This window comes from Columba livia, chromosome 22 (assembly GCF_036013475.1).
Source record: "Columba livia isolate bColLiv1 breed racing homer chromosome 22, bColLiv1.pat.W.v2, whole genome shotgun sequence".
Lineage (NCBI taxonomy): Eukaryota > Metazoa > Chordata > Aves > Columbiformes > Columbidae > Columba > Columba livia.
Window position 1 is genome coordinate 5,078,979 of NC_088623.1, and position 19,404 is coordinate 5,098,382.

At 42.5% G+C, this 19,404-nt stretch overlaps 2 protein-coding genes and 1 long non-coding RNA gene across 10 annotated transcripts in view; 2 read left to right on the forward strand and 1 right to left on the reverse strand.

Moving 5' to 3' along the window:
* On the reverse strand, positions 1 to 13,351 carry LOC135576049 (uncharacterized). Its single transcript, XR_010467626.1, has 3 exons — positions 13,219 to 13,351; positions 10,383 to 10,630; positions 1 to 1,350 (listed from the first exon to the last, which is right to left on the reverse strand). It is a non-coding gene; the product is annotated as an uncharacterized LOC135576049 (long non-coding RNA).
* On the forward strand, positions 5,021 to 10,609 carry LOC102098548 (bile acid receptor). Its single transcript, XM_013369661.3, has 4 exons — positions 5,021 to 5,239; positions 8,177 to 8,303; positions 8,630 to 8,995; positions 10,422 to 10,609. The coding sequence occupies exons 2-4, from the start codon at positions 8,213 to 8,215 to the stop codon at positions 10,607 to 10,609; spliced, it is 645 nt and encodes a 214-aa protein (XP_013225115.2). The 5' UTR covers positions 5,021 to 5,239; positions 8,177 to 8,212.
* The window catches only part of SYCP1 (synaptonemal complex protein 1), a 19,320-nt gene continuing 13,169 nt past the window's right edge, over positions 13,254 to 19,404 (forward strand). For 2 of the 8 annotated variants that reach the window (XM_021298298.2, XM_065038785.1), the window contains exons 1-9: positions 13,254 to 13,566; positions 14,553 to 14,634; positions 14,800 to 14,846; positions 15,283 to 15,447; positions 15,998 to 16,065; positions 16,256 to 16,329; positions 16,496 to 16,554; positions 17,947 to 18,016; positions 18,667 to 18,740. In XM_021298298.2, the coding sequence (XP_021153973.2) occupies positions 13,459 to 13,566; positions 14,553 to 14,634; positions 14,800 to 14,846; positions 15,283 to 15,447; positions 15,998 to 16,065; positions 16,256 to 16,329; positions 16,496 to 16,554; positions 17,947 to 18,016; positions 18,667 to 18,740 (747 nt within the window). In that variant the 5' untranslated portion in view covers positions 13,254 to 13,458. Of the gene's footprint in view, positions 16,330 to 16,495; positions 16,555 to 17,861; positions 18,017 to 18,666; positions 18,741 to 19,404 lie in introns of all 8 variants that reach the window. The other 6 variants (XM_065038783.1, XM_021298302.2, XM_021298301.2 and 3 more) reach the window with 6 other exon arrangements.

Consider the following 19,404-nt stretch of genomic DNA (forward strand, 5'->3'; position numbering starts at 1 on the left):
TTTAGGAACAATTTCTTCCCCAAAGGGCTGTGGGGCATTGGAACAGGCTGCCCAGGGCAGTGCTGGAGTCGCCATCCCTGGAGGGCTGGACAGACGGACATGAGGTTCTCAGGACATGGGGCAGGGACAGGGGTGGGTGAACAGCTGGACTCCATGATCTTAAGGGGCTCTTCCAGCCACAATGATTCTGTGGTTCTGACTTTTGGGGGGAGCAGACACCAACTTCCCTTGGAAAACAGCACCGCAAAGTGATCTGCACTGTGTTAATGCCTCCACCATCGTAATGCACTTCTATTTATACCAGCCCAACACTGCACATTCTCTCCATGACAGAAACTCTTCCACCCACAGAGATCCGTGTTCTCAGACGTGGTGACTCAGAAGCATCACGACACTTTTCTGCGAGAGGAAACCCGTGTGGAAAGGCTCTGGTTCAAACAGACGCTGCTCTGTGTGGGGCAGGCTGTTTGCAGAAGGGCATCTGGCCTTGACCCCAGGGGGTCCGGGTAATCTTTTTAAATACTCCCTTAAACAGTGTGTGATAAATTCTGGGTTGAGATCTGTTGAGCTGTCATCTTATCTGACATTCTTGTTTGTCCCTTTTAACAGTAAACATCCTCCACTCAAGTTAAAATAACAAGCTTTGTAATGCTGACTTGCTGCTTTGATATTTATTTGCTAACTAAAGCTACTGTTGGTGATCCGTGATGTCCTTGATGCTTTGTTAACTTTGTGCCACAAAGCTTTTTAATTTAGTATTAAGAACCTTACTAATAATGTTTTCAACAATAATGTTTTAACAGGACTCCCTTTGACATGAGTCATCTTTCAAGTTTAAATCCCATTCAGGCAGACACATAAGAAAAACCCAGGATGCTTTATCAGATAAAAGTATCTTTATGATCCCAGAGATAATCAAGCACACTGCAGAAGTGCTGAATAAGATAAATTTATATCAGCAACAATCTCAAAGCATTCATACAATCCAGAAGATAATAGAGCAAGCATCTGGAGTATTTAATCAGAATCAGATTAAGTAGTAAAGTATGAGATATATTTTTCAAATTTGGGAAATGTAAGGCTGCTTTATAGTAAGTTGTGTGGCACTCAAGGTCCAGACCATGCTTTGTAGCATGTTTTACCTTCCGGTCCTTCGTTACACCTCAGCAGACTCCGCACCTGGGTTGTGTGGCTGAATCTCTGGCCTGTTCTATTCCTTGTGTTTACACTTAGGAGTTAATACTCACTTTTCCCTGGCTTCAGAGATGACATCCTGGCCTTCCGTGCCAAGCAGAGACAAGCGAGGGGGACGAGGGCCATCGGTGCCGTCCCTCGGTGGGACTCTGGCTGCTGGAAATAAAAACGCAGAATGAGAAGACGGGAGACAGCGGTCCCACCGCCACACAGCGCTGAGTCTTGTCTCCTCACCCCCTCTCCACAGATCTTTTGACACAGAATCATTTGTTCAACTTCCAAAGGACAGAAGAACAAGCTAGTGTGGCGCCAGGACACAGATTGGATCCCAGTAGGACAAAGCTCCTTGGTTTAAATGCTGGGAATGCTCGTCACCAAAACTTCTAGGATGTGGCAACAGAGCTTAAACAAATCAGTGGAGCATTTTCTGAGTAGTGGTGTCTTATAATTCCTTTGGCTTATCACATCACTTCTGTATAAACTGAAGAGAATGTATAAATTTGGCCTCTCAAACTTTTTAGTGTTTAACTTCAATTCGATTAAACACTTATGTATGTGTACAAAGTGAAAAATGAGGTTACAAGAGGTTAATGCTTTAATGCTTTTAATAACTCTTAACCACATGGCTGTATTTTGTCAAACAGAACATGTTCTAGCAGGAGAAGTATACGCTAGATAGAAGCATATTGAGGCTCTCCAAACCAGCCAAGCTGCTGCAGAACCAAGACCATTTCTAGGCCATCTTTGCAAAATCATAAACAGTATTTCTGCGATGGAATAAATACACAGCATTTCTGAGTACAGCTGAAGCTCTTGCTCACTGCAGGGAAATCAAAAAGGAAAGAAATCTAGATAGACCAACAGCACGGAAAAAATAGAGATTGGTAACAGGCACAGCACAGAATCCTGAGCACAACATGGTACCTGCAAACCTGGGCTGAGTTCAGGCATCCGTGCTGAGGATGGTAAAACAATGTGCAAGAGGTAACGCCCGTAGCTTATCCAGAAACCAGCAGTGGAGTAAATGATGGATAATAATGCAAAGAGGAACTGATGGTTAGAAAATGGCAACATCTGGAAGTAGGTAAAAAAATAAAGGGCAAATTTCTAGGATAATTCTGGGGCGTCCAGTAAAACCATGTTAACTCTAAGTGTCGTCTGCACTGTTTGAAAAATTTTGGTGAGTGTCTGAAAGTGCAAGTCCCACACAGTACTGCAGCGGCCATTAGCTTTTCGAAAACTGAATTTCCCCTACAAGTCTTTCCTTCGGTGTCTAACAGCCAAGCATTTCAGCAACTCCAGCTCGGTTAAAAAGCAAACCAGACTCCTCTGTCACACCACACACGCCAACGCTTCCTGACCGCTTGCTTTTCAAATTAAGTGACGGTGTTAACACAGTCATCAGCTACGGTCACAGTTTCACTAGTGTTGTCCTCAACAAAACCTGTAGCACAGAGACTCACAAACCAGGAGGCACTTCCAGCTTATACTTCCAGGTGGATCACTGTTGCAGAAAAGAGGCATTCTGTGACAAAAGTTACTACCAGGAAACTCAGTCTTATTGTTCATCTTAATCACCCTGCTTTGATAAATCTTGAAGAGTGACCAATTCCACCACAGCATTAACATTTACGAGTCTAATATTCTTTTTTTTGCTATTAAAACAAATGTCCTTAAGATGGAATCCAGGCTAGAAAAAAGGAAAACATTCTCACTGATAAATGGATATATCCAGCTATTTTGGTCTCTCAGCAGCAAGACGCCACTGCCAATAAAATGCTGACCAAGGGATTCCAATATCATTATTTTGTAATGCTTAATATGGTGTCAAGATGTTCTGCTTTATGGAAAGTGGTTCCAGGACTTGGCTTTTCTTTGCTGTACCTACAAAGAAGTACAGTCATTTAAGAACCTCAATGCTTAAAGCTACATTTACAAGTATTCTCTATGAATTATCGATTCTGAAATCATTGCAGGAGATTGTAATCAAGCTTTAGTTTGTATCTTCACTTTCCTTCACATTGTGCCTTGCTGAACACCAGTGCATCTCTATTTCAATATAACCTTTAACTCACACATAACGACAATTACTGTAATTAGCAATTAATTTTCCAAAGGCTGCCAATTGTTTAGTATTTGACTCTTGCTTTCATCATTTAATGATTTACAGTAATGAGCTGGAACATCAGTATTTTGTACTGAAGTGGCCAAAATAGTTGTCCAGCCATCATTGACCTCATGTGACAGATCTCAGATGTTTTTGTGTGAAGTTAGCCAAAAGCAATAGACAATGCCATCGCTTCTGGTTCATTTTTACTGAAAAACAACAACAAAGTGACCATCATGACTTCCAGTCAGTCTCAGTAGCTTTCAAAAGACCGTTACTTTGCTGAGATCCTGCCCCTTGGTTAAGTTTTGTTTGACAAATACTTTATAAATGAGCAGAAGAGGTGGTTTATGTTTCATTAATGAGGCTGATAGTGGTTAATTACTGAAGTTACGTAAACAATCCATTACCAGATCAAGCCGAACGGGTCAGTTATGTAGAGAAGATCCAGCTGGAGTAGATACGGTTTCCTTTAACTATTCGGATACCAAACAAGTTAGAGAGATCTGGAATCTCTAGTTCCGATGAACAAAGAATTCTGCTTAGCTTGACAATGAATTCTCTCAACAGGTATCAGCCCAGGGAAGCTCTTTCTTGATCTGCAGTTTCAGCACCCACCAAATTCTTAGACCTCACTGCACAAAGACAGACATGGTGTGTAGATGAGACTCCACAGGAGCTCACAGTTTACGCTAACAATGGAAAGAGGCCACAAAAGCGGCGCAATGCACGGTGTTCAGGTCAGACCAATGTCACCAGACCTGATTATTTTCCATGGAAAACATGCGTGTCCCTTATTCTCCACTTCAGTGGCACTTCTAGATTTTGGCTCATGACATGGACTTGGTCATCTAACATTTTCAGGCTGTATCCATGAGTAACACTTTGTTTACTCACCTCTAGTAAAGCATGCTTCAAGTATAGCATTCTTTCCTTTGCCCATTTACATGGCACTACGCATGTTACTGATCGGAGTGTTTTACAAAATTGATGTATGTAAGGAAAATAACAGAAAAGAGAGCTGGAAGAGATCTCAAAAAGTCCTTTCTCTTCCTTTACAGACCAAAATAACTCAGAGAGAACAATTCATAAGTTTTATCAGGTAGCCCAAACTGATCTTCAAAATATCCAATGATGAAGATTGTACAGACAACTTCACAGAATCACAGAGTCACAGAGTGTCAGGGGTTGAAGGGCCCTGGAAAGCTCACCCACTGCAATCCCCCCATGGAGCAGGAACACCCAGATGAGGTTACACAGGAAGGTGTCCAGGCGGGTTGGAATGTCTGCACAGAAGGAGACTCCACACCCCCCTGGGCAGCCTGGGCCAGGCTCTGCCACCCTCACTGAGAAGAAGTTTCTTCTCAAATTTAAGTGGAACCTCTTGTGTTCCAGTTTGAACCCATTGCCCCTTGTCACAGAATAGGGAGAACAAGGTGTGTTGTATTTGGAGATACTGGCCTAGCCGTGTGTTTCCAAATTCAATTATTATGTCATGTATATATCTACAAATAATCCAATTGCAATACTTTCTCTGTCCAGGAAATGTTATCCACCAGCATTCAGACATGTCAATGTTAAGCAATCAAAATGGGAGAATTTTAAATTCTATCAAGAAAGCAGAATATTTAGTAATTGGGCAGGGAGAACTCTGGGAAACAGTGACGTGAGGGTCCCTCTGGCCTCTGTCCCTGATGACCCAGTTATTATTTGATTTATGTGGACTCACAGCTGCCCTTGCTCCGACCCCAGCGGAGGCTGTGTGGGAAGTTTGTGTCTCAGAGCCGGCGCGTTGCTCTGCGGAGTGTCTGGAGCCCCGTGTGTGCACAGAAACTGATAAATAGGGAAAAGGCCCCGTTTGCTCCAGCTGGACTCAGAGCCGGGATCAGCGCGACAGCCCAGCTCCGCTCTGCAGGCAAGAAACTCTCTGGAACTACCGTAAGTATTTCACTTACTTCTTCAAATGCTGTGGGATTATAAAACTGTTGCTGTAGCCATAAACAATTTGCCATGTGAAAATATTTCAGGCATTGGGCTTTTTTCTTCTTTTTTTCCTTTTTTGTTCTTTCTTTTTAAACGGCTGACTAAATGAAAACAGACAACGTGCGCTTTTAAATTTGGTATCCTGCTCCCAACAATTTGTTCCATTATTACTACATTTGACATATAGAGCCAATTCCTATCATGGTTATTATATGACAGGGAAGGAACATGTTTAATGAGAAGCGGATTTCTTCAAACAGCAGCATTGGGAGCTTCCTGGCACATTAAAACTGGGAGAAACAGATAAATCCTTAATAATGCATGTAAGCTGCATATAGGATCAATCAGAGGATCCTACAACTTCCCTGCAAAATCATTCTTTAGTGATAGGAACCAGTGATTACTGAATTGCCTGAGTGAAGCGACTGCATCACCTGCCATCACACAGAGTTGTCACCAATTGTGCTCTGTTAAAATTTTTTTCAATTTTGGTAGAAATGTCACAAATTGAAAAATTAAGCTATGCTCTCCAGAAGCAAAAAAAGTACCGTGATTACCATCGAGATTGCAATGAGCTGTCTAGTTCCACTACATGATCATTAACGTGCCACAAGGTGTGTTAAATAAATGTTGAAGACCTTCAGCTTGAGTCCTAAAATTCCCTGTAAACAAGAAATTTCCCTGTGACTCAACTGTCAAAATATTTACGATAGCAGTTAAAGTACTGTCAATACTGAGAGAGCTCCCTGGAGCCTCTTCTACAACAAGTACGTTTTGCATCTCAATAAATTTAATGATAGAAGTTGATGATATGTTACTTTATGATACGATATTTTATAGCAATAAAAATGATTAAAACGACATCTTTCACCATAAATAACAAGAAGCAGATGTACAGTACGTATTCTAGTCTGAACGTGTACATTCTGTGACTGGTTTGCGATTCTTCTTTCCTTTTATAAATTAATGGCTTTTTCTTTCTTTAATGGCTTCCATCTTTGATAAATTGAAGTATTTCAGTTAGGACTAATACCTTAATGTCGCTGAGTTACTGTATTAGATGGATAAGGAGCTGCTTGAATCAACATATATTTCAACTTATATTGAACGCTATTCATTCAGAAGACTGATTACTGTCAAAACTAAGCCTGTAAAAGCGCAACATTTTCAAATGTGATTAAGCAACCCAGAGTCTAGGGCACATCTTCTGAAAAAAAAAATTATCTTGCTTGTAGAGGCTTTTAAAATTAAAACCAACCAAATAAACAACCCCCACGATCGCGATCTCACATATGAAAATGCCCAGCAGAAATAACACCTCAGAAGTAACTGAGAAGAAGGGAAAGCAGGAAGCACCATGCGCCTTTATGCATCCAACATGTTCTTGCAGGTCAGTATGTCTGACTAAGGACTGAAGATTTTCATCCTAACTGTGTTACTGCTTGTGATTCTATGAAACAAGGTCTTAAAACATTCATCTTGTTTTGTTTTCAGCTACTTCTACTTTAGGCTGATAGACCTTTATGCCTCATCCTTAGGAATGTATATATATGACTATAACTGCCCCAAACACCCAAAGCTCTTACTCCAATCTTATTGCAATTTTGTCCAAGTTATTATGTTTCGAAAATTACAATTGGGCCCGTATGCGACATTCTGTGAAGGATCCCACAGCGTCCCAGCGCAGAGCGGAGCTTTGTGTGCACACAGAATGTACTCGTCTGCTCGGCAAAAGGTTCCTGAGTGTCTGGTGGGCTCCGGGGCACGGCTCAGTGCCAGTGGCTCAGGGTGGCTACTGAACCTTTCAGAGAGCAGCGTATAGTGCATCACAAAATTTCAGCGACTCCTCAAGTCTGGAGGCGGCTGCTCCATTGCTCACTGACTCATATATAAAGGGTGAGGCAAAGGTCATAACATGTGACTATGACAGACAATCTTATAAATAATCCAGACTTTCCTGTCCTAGAAAATTAAGTTCCTTCCATACATATCTTACTCTGTTGTTTTTGTTTGTTTTAAAAAGCTCAATGCTTTTTAAACCCCAGGCTCCAGTATAAGTTGGGAATGAGAGCAGCGTAGGGGAAAGGGACCTGGGGGTCCTGGGGACAGCAGGGTGACCATGAGCCAGCACTGGGCCCTTGTGGCCAGGAAGCCAATGGTACCTGGGGTGGGTTAGAAGGGGGTGGTCAGTAGGTCAGAGAGGTTCTCCTGCCCCTCTGCTCTGCCCTGGGGAGACCACACCTGGAATCTTGTGTCCAGTTGTGGCCCCTCAGTTCCAGCAGGACAGGGAACTGCTGGAGAGAGTCCAGCGCAGCCACCGAGATGCTGGAGGGAGTGGAGCATCTCCCGTGTGAGGAAAGGCTGAGGGAGCTGGGGCTGTCCACCTTGTATTTAGTAATATGTACTCATGCTCCCAATATAATATTTTTATCAGACTACATCAGTGTCATTTTATTTTAGCTTCTGTTCTTCTATTATTTTTATTTCAAGAAACTCCTGGAATCCAGGAATGCATTTCTTCAGCAAATAGACATTTTTGGGGAAAAATGTAGACTTTGCCCAGGCCAAATTGATCTAACTGATAAGGACCTCATGATTCAGTGAGTCATTTCGCTTTCAAACAAATATTTACTAGTAGAGATAACAAAAAAATCAGCATTCCAGCCTCACTTCATCTTTTCACCTTCTGCTGACAACACATAGAGAAAGAATTCTTTTCCAAAGATACGTCACATGCATTGAAAGTATGATGTGAGTTGGTACACACTTGTGCTTCTCTTATGATGTGCAAACTGTTTCATATTCTGGAGTTTTCTGGTTTTAGCTCTGTATGTAAAGCTACCCAGCAACTCCTTCTCACATGATGTTTCCTTTCCTTTCCCATTTCTCTAGGTTGCCTTCTTAAAAGTCCGTCACACAGCAAAGTGAATGAAACAGTGCAGCTGGGAGCAGAATATGGCAAACACATTTGTCACCGTACCTGACGGGTACTGTCTGCCCGAGCCCATACAGTATTACGGTGAGTAAAGCAAAATTTCTACACTCTGAAAAAGTGGTATAGTAAAATGAACATCTGTGGAAATAATTTTCTTCACTTTAGTTTATTTTTACAAGCTCTTAGAAGCTACACATTTGACTATCAGGCCCATAATGAAAGTGTACTGACATATACTACGATGTGCTTATACATTCTTTAAAAAGAATGTGTCAGACTGCTCTTCTGAAAATGTGTTCCTCTAATATTTATGATTAAATATTTAATCTATAGAACATTTTACAGCTTTCAAGTAGCTGATGTTGAGATATTCTTCAGGTGATATCATTTCCAATTTCTTCTGTATCTAGATGTCATACCGGAGCACATCAACTACCACCTGCAAGACACCGATTTCCAGACTGCGCCTTACTGCCAATACTCAACAGTTCCAATTCCTCCTCCAGTGCTACAGTCACCGCCACCTCAGTCCCAGTACAGCCCGTATGGGCTGGACTCCCCATACAGCGACAGCCAGTGCATCGGCAGCAGCTGTGAGTTAACCAAACCCCCATTCATGGCTCCCCACGTCGATGATGGTGGATACCAAGGACTGAAACGGCCAAGATTCCACCACTCTTCCCTGCGGCTGAAGGGACAGGAGGAGCTGTGTGTGGTGTGTGGCGACAAGGCGTCCGGCTATCACTACAACGCGCTCACCTGCGAAGGCTGCAAAGGTAGGAACAGGCTGATCCATATCCTACCCAGGACCACAGCCCCACGGTGCTCATTGTAACCTTCCACATCTGTGATTTAAGCAAACAGAATCATTGTTGTCTATGTTGATATTTCTACAAAGGACAGTAATTTATCTAAGGAACGTTTTATCTAACACACTTACTCCAAAGAATCACAGAATATTAGGGATTGGAAGGGACCTCAAAAGATCATCCAGTCCAATCCCCCCGCCGGAGCAGGAACACCCAGATGAGGTTACACAGGAAGGTGTCCAGGCGGGTCTTGAATACCTCCAGAGTAGGAGACTCCACAGCCTCCCTGGGCAGCCTGTTCCAGTGTTCTGTCACCTTCTGTCAACCTCCTCCTTAAGCTTTGCAACCATGTAGAGCAGATCCTGCACCTGCTCACACCTCACACAGGTGGGATGCTGGCCATCATCATCCAGCAGCAGCAGGCTCTGGCACTCCCTGCAGCCAGAAACCTGAATAGCCACGGTTTGGGGCAGACAGTCTGTCCGAGTTGCTACAGTCTTCTTCAGACAAGTTCTCTTTCTGGTCGAGACCATGGTCAGCAACAGTATGAGACAGTGACAATAGGTGAGAGAGTCTAACTAGCAAAAGGTGACGAACTCTATACCTTAGTGCACGAGTTACCACACCCGCTGCTGCAGCACAGCGTGGGTGCTACTCACCCGCGTCAGAAGCCGACTGCCCCTTCCAGCACCTGGTGGGCAGCGACACGTCGCTGTCCTCCCGGAGGCCTTTTCAAGACCAGGGGCGGGGGTGTGATCTCCCTTGCCGTGGTAACGCCCACTCCCCGTTAGCCGCTCTCACAAGGGCTGCTGGAAACTTCTGGGTCTCTCGAGAATGGAAGTGCCCGATTGAGAGAAAAAAAAACCCAACAAGGTTTCTCTGTACCTCAAAGATTTTGCTTAATCAGGACCCACTGAGCTGCCTCCGATCAGCTGATTTCAGGAACATTCACATTTATATAACATTTTTTGAAGAAACGCTTTCACAGCCTGTGTTTAATATGAGCATTTCACACAACTGATGTTTGCATTGATTATTCACTAGAATAGCGTCTGTTTAAGCAGGTGCTGATTTTCTCATAACCATTTATTATGGATTTACATCACTGTTATTAATTATACTTATCAAAATAAAATAAAAACAAGTAATAATTAATTGCTACTTATATTTTAACTTGCTATATAAGAGCTGTCTTGAACAGGTAAGGAAAACAGTGATTAATATTAATCTGAAAGAATAAGACATAACTATGTTGTTAAAAAGCAAATTTAAAAACAAGGTAATGTAAAAAAAAAATCAAATAAACAAAACCAAAAGACACTTTAATTCTTTACATCATTATGAGATGAAATACCTTAGATTCCTTCAGTCATAAACCCATCCTTGTCCATAGGCTTCTTTCGACGTAGCATAACCAAAAATGCAGTATATCGATGCAAGAACGGTGGTCACTGTGAAATGGACATGTACATGCGAAGGAAGTGTCAGGAATGTCGCCTGAAGAAGTGCAAAGCTGTGGGAATGCTGGCAGAATGTAAGTGCTCCTTCCGTGCTGCCTACTTTACTCATCAATGTGGATAAAACCTTTTCCAAAGTCAGTCCCTGGAAAAAAAAAATTGCACAGTAGTTTTTTCATGCAAAATTCTCATGCGTATTGATACACACTTCCATGCCTTACAGGTTTGCTGACTGAAGTACAGTGCAAGTCAAAGCGACTCAGGAAGAATTTCAAACAGAAGAGCAGTTTTCTTTGCAACATAAAACTGGAAGATGAAGGACTGAATAGTAAGCGTGTATCATCTACAACAAGATCTGGAAAAGTGAGATATTTTTCTGTTTCAAATATCTCTTTCTATCATTTATTTTTGCCCCAAGTCACTGCCACTTGATTGGTTTATTTTTTCAAAAGATCCCGGAGAAGATGGAACTTACTCCAGGGGAACACCAGCTTCTTGACCACATCGTAGCAGCACACCAAAAATACACAATTCCCCCTGAGGAAGCCAAGAAGTTTGTAAGTATCCAGAACAATCCGCCTGCATTGATAAGTTAATATTACCCTAAGCTTTGTATCTTGGTTATACCAGGTGTCTAAATGCTCTTTTGTGCAGCTACAAGAAACTGCAAGTCCTGAGGAAAGTTTTCTCTGGCTCTCTGAGACGGCAGTGGTCCATGTGCAAGTGTTAGTGGATTTCACAAAAAGACTTCCAGGTAAGTTCCTTCCTTTGGAAAATGTTACAGAATAGTGTGGCTTTTTTTTCTTTTAGAGGCAGAAACCATACTGATGGCATGAATCCAAGAAAACTCTCATTCAACTGACTATTTTATCTTCCAACTCCAACAATCAGGATTACCATCTACTTGTCATGAGGACAAGTCAGAAGAATTCACTTCAAAAGCTAGCTATGATTAGATTTCTTCTCTATTTTTTACATAGAATAGAGACATTTTCTGAAAGTACATGGACTTTAAAATACCATCTTGAGTGAATTACTATTTTATGCTTTCTTTGATTCTTAACATGTATCTTTCTCTGCAGGATTTGAAAGTTTAGCTAGTGAAGACCAGATCGCGCTGCTAAAAGGGTCAACAGTTGAGGCAATGTTTTTGCGTTCAGCCCAAATATATAACCAAAGAATTAGTGAATGCCAACCAACAACAAGTGGAAGTAAGTTGACTAACATGCTTTCTATTAACACCACTGGGAGGTTTTGTCATTTTGAAACAACTTCCACTTATTTTAATTCACTTGATCTAAAATAATTTCCTACTCAAGCATAGTGGCACTTAGAATAGTAATGGTAATGCCCACATACCTTCTATATATTTTTCACAGAATCACAGAAAGTCAGGGATTGGAAGGGACCTCAAAAGCTCATCCAGTGCAATCCCCTTGCCAGAGCAGGAACACCCAGATGAGGTTACACAGGAAGGTGAAACTCAGGGTGGCAATTCTGCTTGCTTTCCTGCTCCTGCCACATGAGATCCTGAACTCCACCATCTCATGGTCGCTGCAACCAAGACAGCCCTTGACCTTTACCGCTTCAACCAGCCCCTCCTTGTCAGTGAGGATGAGGTCTAACAGTGCACCTCTCCTAGTCGGCTCCTCCACCCTTTTCCCTTTGGGAAAAATTAACAGGTGTCTGTCTCCAAAGCAGATGCAGATAAATATTCAGCCGTATTAAGCTTAGCTGGGAACTGTCATCTCTCTTGCTCCAGGTCATATAAGACTTTCCGATCGTGGGACATGTCATCACGTTCAAAACCTTGATAAAAACAACATTTATTCCATGGAAATGTCCCACAATGAAGAGAGTCCAACTTCCACTACCACCACAGGTAATGGAGGCCTCAGAATCAAAACACTTGGGAATCTTTTACTTTGCTTTACAACTGCCTGAAAGGAGCTTGGAGCCAGGGGGGGTCGGGCTCTGCTCCCCAGGAACAAGTGCCAGGAGCAGAGGAAACGGCCTCAAGTTGCACCAGGGGAGGGTGAGGTTGGATTTAGGAACAATTTCTTCCCCAAAGGGCTGTGGGGCATTGGAACAGGCTGCCCAGGGCAGTGCTGGAGTCACCAGCCCTGGAGGGCTGGACAGACGGACATGAGGTTCTCAGGACATGGGGCAATGCCAGGGGTGGGAAACGGTTGGACTCCATGATCTTGAGGGGCTCTTTCAACCAAAATGATTCTATGAAATAACATTCTAATTATTCTATTTCACTTTTAAGGTATAACCGAGGAGTTTATCACCGCGCTCTTTTACTTCTACAGAAGCATGGGGGAACTGAAAGTCACTGAGACCGAATATGCCCTGCTTGTAGCAACAACTGTGTTTTTTTCAGGTAAACTGGGAGGCTGATCCCTGTTAGGGTGTCACAACGAGCGTTCCCTTCACCCGGCGCTGCCCCCTGTCCCCTCCCGGTGCGGCCGCCCCGCGTTCCCGCCCCCCGCCCGCTAACCGCGCTCTCCCGCCCCGCTCCGCAGACCGCCCGCTCCTGAGGAACAAGCGCCACGTCGAAGAGCTGCAGGAGCCACTCCTGGGCATCCTCTACAAATACTCGAAAATCCACCACCCCGAGGACCCCCAGCACTTCGCCCGCCTCATCGGGCGCCTGACGGAACTGCGCACCCTCAACCACACCCACGCGGAGGTGCTGGTGACATGGCGAAGGAAGGACCCTCGGCTCACCTCGCTGCTCTGCGAGATCTGGGACCTGCACTGAGCGAGGCGGCGCCTCACGGAGCCGCGCTGAGGAGTGAGCGCTGCGGAGCGAGCGCAGCCCGGCGCGCGCCGCCTCCCCTCACGCCCCGGTCGCGCGTTCCCGCTTCCCGCCTTTTGTCGCCCCCCCGCCCCCCCCTCAGCGCGGCCGGCGAGCCCGGGGCGTTAGTGCGCCTGTTATGAGGTGGTGGCTCTGAGACCTCCGAGGCCATGGATAAAGAAAAACCATTTAAATTGTTCGTGCCGCCGCGCCTGAGCGGTGGGCAGGTGTCTGCGGTGAAACCACAAGCCAACGCTCGGGCAACGGGGCTGTGTCAGGTAACCGGTCCGGTGCGCGGCTCCGGAGGCGGCGGCTGAGGGGCGGGAGCGGGAGGCGAAGGGGCCGTTCCACGGGTCCTCCCGGCTGCTTGTCCCCACACGAAGTCCTGAACCTTCCGCCCTGGAAAGCACATGCATATATATGTGTAAAAGCGTGTGCGCTGAACTCGTTTTTCTGCAAATTTAAGATTGCTGCTGCAGGGGGGGGGGGGACCACCTTAAATTTTAGTTTCAAAGACATGACTTTTTTCTATCAAAACCAAAGACAATCATCTTCTCGAGCATCTGCTATGTATTTTAACTGTACACCTGCAGTGATAAACACGTTTGATGTGGGTGATTCAGAACAGTAAGGGGGAAATACACCACCCTGATACCCTTACTTGATTTGATTTATTGGTCCCACCAGATCAGGTGTGCAGTGAAAACGTTTTGTCGCTATGCTCTCTGCATTCAACAAGATGTTTTTTCATGTTGAGGCTCATTATGAAATATTAGGTTCAAATGCGATAATCTGAGCGGAGACGAGCTACACTATTTACAACACAAATCTATGTGAATTTTAAAACAGCTTATAAAATGAAATTTTCATGCTAAAACATGATGTGTTTTAGAAGTACTCTTCAGAATAAAGCAAAAAATAAGTATCAAATACGGGACTTCAGAAAAGTCATTTTGGTTAACGAGTCCTTTACTGCGCAGCTGTGCACGGCTGTGCAATAGCTCGGAGGTTCTTGTCATCAAAATCTTCCACTGACCACAGTGTGGTCTATAAAGCGAACTAGAAAGGCCAACAATTTGAAAAGCCACTGTGAAGAAGCAAGCAGGAGAGTTCCAAAGCCATTACCAATACCTTGGGCTTTGAAAACTGTAGGTAATTGATTTATTAATGGAAAATTCTATTCTCACGTCAGCTGTACTTTTTTTCTGGGTTTTATAATCTTTGCAAATCTGCCCATAAGAAACTAATTTTAAAATTTGTGCAGGGTTTTAACAAATGTCCAGATGATGACTTTAATATGCCGTTTTTAACAAGTACACCGAACTGTGGTGAAATCTCTGATTCAGGTAAGACTAAAATAAGCATTTACCTTGCACATTCTTTTAAAATTGTTTGCTATTGTCAACATTTTTCCTGAGTACTTTAACAATATCATAGCTGTAACACTGTTAAATACAGTTCCGCTGTTATTTTTTTAGAAATACATTGATCAAAATATCTTAATTTTTCAGATGCAATTTCACAGCAAGTAAAACTTTGCTCTGAGGTAGATGAAGAGGTCAGCTAAGTATAAACTCTGCATCTCTCTCATTTCTTAGAGCCTCTTAATTTGTTCCCCAAACAGTCCCTACTCTTCAGTATATATGATAGGGCTAAAGGAAGGAGTCAAAGGGGAATAATAATTTCCTGTCTCCTATTTAAAGCTGAATCACAGTTATCATAGTTATCTTTAAGGCGATCTATTTAGCAATGTCACTAAATCGGAAGGCACTGGGGTATTTTTCACTTGTGTTTATGTCTCCTGTTTGTTCTGTAATGTCTGTTGGTACATATGCAGTGGATGCACAAAGATTTAAACTTTGATTCCTGATTGTATATAAGCCTGTGTCACCATCTATGGAAAAAAAATGACGATATTTCCGAGATAAATATGTATCTGAAACTTTATTAATTAAATAGCATTTGAGATTAAATTGTGGAACCTGTTTTAATAGACTATAGAAACAATGAATGAGTTGTATTCAAAACTCTACAAAGAGGCTGAGAAGATCAAGCGGTGGAAACTAACTGTAGAATCGGAACTAAAGCAGAAGGAAAGAAAACTGCAAGAAAACAGAAAGATCATTGAGGCACAGCGTAAAGCCATTCAAGAATTGCAGGCCAGTATTGTACAATATACATTGAATATGTAAAGACAAAGTTCTTCCTGATTTAGTATGAATTTATTATTCATACAGTTAAATATTAAAGAGTGTTGCAGAGGCAGAATAAATTTTGAATTGTTAATGTGACGGCTTCGAAGAAGCCATTTGGCTGGATACCAGTGACCTATGGCTCTACTGTTACTAAAGGAAAAAGCAACATTTTGTTTTTTAAAAATGGTTTTCCTCTTTTTAACGATGCGCATTCCATCTTTGTATTATTTACATGCACATCGTACCGTGGGTATGCAGAAACCTGTTCAAGACTGAATAAGCTTTAATCTTCCTAGTATGTGTAAAGTATGCTCATGCATATTTCTGTATTCAGCACATACAGGTGTATATCACTAACATACCTGTAAGTGTTCCAGTTGCTGGTAAATGATTGTTTATTAGTATGTCGTTCATGCCAACTATAACAAAAGGCAGCTCAGATGTGAGTGAAGGTATATTTCTAGTATATTTTTCTGTAACAATGTGGTCTTATTTTTGTTCCCTATGAAATCAGTTTGAAAACGAAAAACTAAGTTTAAAACTGGAAGATGAGATATGTGAAAATAAAGATCTCTTGAAAGAGTAAGTAATGCACTCAAATATAGCTTTGTGAAAATAGTCAAGTTTTGTGCTGAGAACTGTATTAGTAAGGGAAGTTACATAGAGCTGTTAAATTTAAAGATCATCCGGGCATTTACGTTGTTACTACACAGGTATGCAAAGTGCGGGGCATTCCTGTGACAACATATTACAGTATTTTTTTCCCTCTTAGAAACAGCGTTTCAAGGCATCTGTGTAATCTGCTCAAGGAAACCTGTACTCACTTCACAGAGAAGTCCACCAAATGTAAATGCTCTTTAAATTTTGATTTATGAAAGTAAAAGTACTTCTACCTTTCTGTAAATTCATGAAAGAAAAGAACTATAATTCTGTTCCAAATATTTCTCTGGTTGAGATAAATTGTGTGTGGCTCTGCATCAGAGTACTTTATGGTACGTTCTTACTTTGACAGATGAACACGAAAGAGATGAAACAAGACAACTATACGTGGAACTTAATAACAATGTTGAAGTAAGTGATGTAGCTTGTTCAAAGGCTCAAATATGATCTGGGTTATATATATATAAAAAGGTTAAATATTAATTGTAGGTTGTTGTAATAGCCTGTTCCAGTGTTCTGTTACCCTCACTGAGAAGAAGTTTCTTCTCCAATTTAAGTGGAACCTCTTGTGTTCCAGTTTGAACCCATTACCCCTTGTCCTGTCACTGGTTGTCACCGAGAAGAGCCTGGCTCCATTCTCCTGACACTCATCCTTTATATATCTGTAAACATGAATGAGGTCACCCCTCAGTCTCCTCCAGGCTAAGGAGCTCCAGCTCCCTCAGCCATTCCTCATAAGGGAGACGCTCTACTCTCTTCATCATCTTTGTTGCCCTGCGCTGGACTCTCTCCAGCAGTTCTCTGTTCTTCTGGAACTGAGGGGCCCAGAACTGGACACAATATTCCAGGTGTGGTCTCCCCAGGGCAGAGCAGAGGGGCAGGAGAACCTCTCTGACCTACTGACCACCCCAGGTACCATTGGCTTTCTGGCCACAAGGGCCCAGTGCTGGCTCATGGTCACCCTGCTGTCCCCAGGACCCCCAGGTCCCTTTCCCCTACGCTGCTCTCTAATAGGTCATTCCCCAACTTATACTGGAACCTGGGGTTGTTCCTGCCCAGATTCAAGACTCTACACTTTCCCTTGTTATATTTCATTACATTTTTCCCCGCCCAACTCTCCAGCCTGTCCAGGTCTCTGATGGCAGCACAGCTTCCAGTGTCACCACTCCTCCCAGCTTGGTGTCATCAGCAAACTTGCTGATAGTGCACTCTATTCCCTCCAAATTGTTGATGAATATATTGAATAATACAGGCCCCAGTATTGGCCCATGAGACACTCCACTAGATACAGGCCTCCAAGTGGACTGTGCCCCATTGACCACGACTCTCTGGCTTCTTCCCTTCAGCCAGTTCGCACTCCACCTCACTACCCGCTCATCCGAACCGTACTCCCTCAGTTTAGCTGTGAGGATGCTGTGGGAGACTGTGTCAATGCCTTACTCAAGTCAAGGTAGATCACGTCCACCACTCTGCCATCATCCATCCATCTTGTTATGTCCTCATAAAAGTCAATGAGGTTGATCAAGCACGACTTCCCCTTGGTGAAGCCATGTTGACTGCCCCTGATGACCCTCTTATTCCTGATATGCCTTGAGATGGCACCAAGGATAAGTCGTTCCGTCAGTTGCCCAGGGATGGAGGTGAGGCTGTCTGGTCTAGGGTTACCTGGGTCCTCCTTGCCCTTTTTGAAGACTGGAGTGATATTTGCTTTCCTCCAGTCCTCAGGCACCTCACCTGTTTCCCAAGACTTGGCAAAGATGATGGAGAGTGGTCCAGCAATGACCTATTGAATTTTATTTTTAGAAAATGATAACGGCATTTGACAAGCTTCGTGTGCAAGCAGAGAACACCAGATTGGAAATGTGTTTCAAATGTGAGGATTCTGTTTATTGTGTTTATACTGCAGGCTTAACATTTTTTACTTCATAGATTTTAGTGCATAGATTTTATTACACCCAGTTTGAGGCCAGAAAGACGGCAAGTGCTGGAACGGTGAACCGGCAGCAGTGGGACAGGCTGGACGCTATTTTATTCCTGCCGCCTGCTATTAAATGTCTGAGCCCTCTTACGTTTTTTTCTACTGGATCCGGTTTGGAACTTTATTTTTCAAAGAGTCACTTGAAGTTTAAGTTTTGTCTGTGAAATACAGTCTAGAGATGACTCGTTATTTTATGTGGTTGGTTTATTTAAATGATAATTCACTAGTGTATAGCTACAGAAATGTTAATTAAATACTTCCTTCATTTACGCCCCTATGTGCCTGTTTCATTTGTACATGTGCAATTTTGTTCGTTTCTTATAACGAACTATTAAGTAATACATGTAATAATGGAATAATTCTGTGGGAAGCTGCTGCAACAATTAATTTGTCTGATTAGAAAATAGTTTCAAACGTGACCTCAACAATTAGGAAATAAATTGTACAGCTGCACAGTTATAAGCAGTCTTAAACTGGAAACTGTATTGAGCTTGGAGTATATTTTAGCTAATGTATTAACTATGGATATTACTATATCCCAAAAGTAAAAGAAGAAGCAGACAGAGTGGACAAGTTTGAAAAAGAACGCAAACTGGAAATCAGTATGAAGGAAAAACAGGTTTGCTCAGTTTTACAATCTAGTATATACAGCTTTACTTATGAAACAAATCTTGCAGTTTCTTAAATAGTTGAACTCTGTTTTGCTTTTGTGACTTACTGATATATCAGATGAAAACAATAAAAGCGCCTTGATGTTTGTAAAATATTTGTATTTTGGAATGATGGAAATTAATATTGCGAATGACTTTTTGATGGTGTGTTCCTTCTGTGTTACTTATTTGGAATAAAATATCAATTAGGCTGCTGTATCGTAACAAGGGACATATTAGTGACAGGATTTAAAAGCACCATGTGAACACTGAATACTCTTTCTGTTCGCTATACATACGCTCGCCTTTAGAAAAGTGGCTTGTGCAGGAGCATAAAATTAGCAAAGCAGTCAGCACTCCTTATAGTTAGGGAAGATATTGTTCATTTCTGGTAAGAAGGAAGGTGAGAAGAAGGGTTATACTGTATATCAGACCCCAGGCTGGTAAGAGAGTTTAGGAGTTTGAGATTAGAGTAGGTTTTTTGTAGTGGTGATGAAGTAGCCATGACAAAAGTCTGATTAAGTTGACGGCATCAGTAAAAGGTCAAAAATAACAACTGGAGCCATATTTATGTCAGATTCTAAGTTTAGTGATGTTCCAGTATACTGGGTCTGTTGGAATTCACGTTTTGAA

Excerpts from the sequence above, each read along its gene's own strand:
- LOC102098548 (XM_013369661.3), top strand. The coding sequence starts at position 8,213 with ATGAAACAGTGCAGCTGGGAGCAGAATATGGCAAACACATTTGTCACC. Across the intron at positions 8,304-8,629 it reads CGAGCCCATACAGTATTACG|ATGTCATACCGGAGCACATC; the intron begins GTGAGTAAAGCA and ends TTCTGTATCTAG. Across the intron at positions 8,996-10,421 it reads CACCTGCGAAGGCTGCAAAG|GCTTCTTTCGACGTAGCATA; the intron begins GTAGGAACAGGC and ends CCTTGTCCATAG.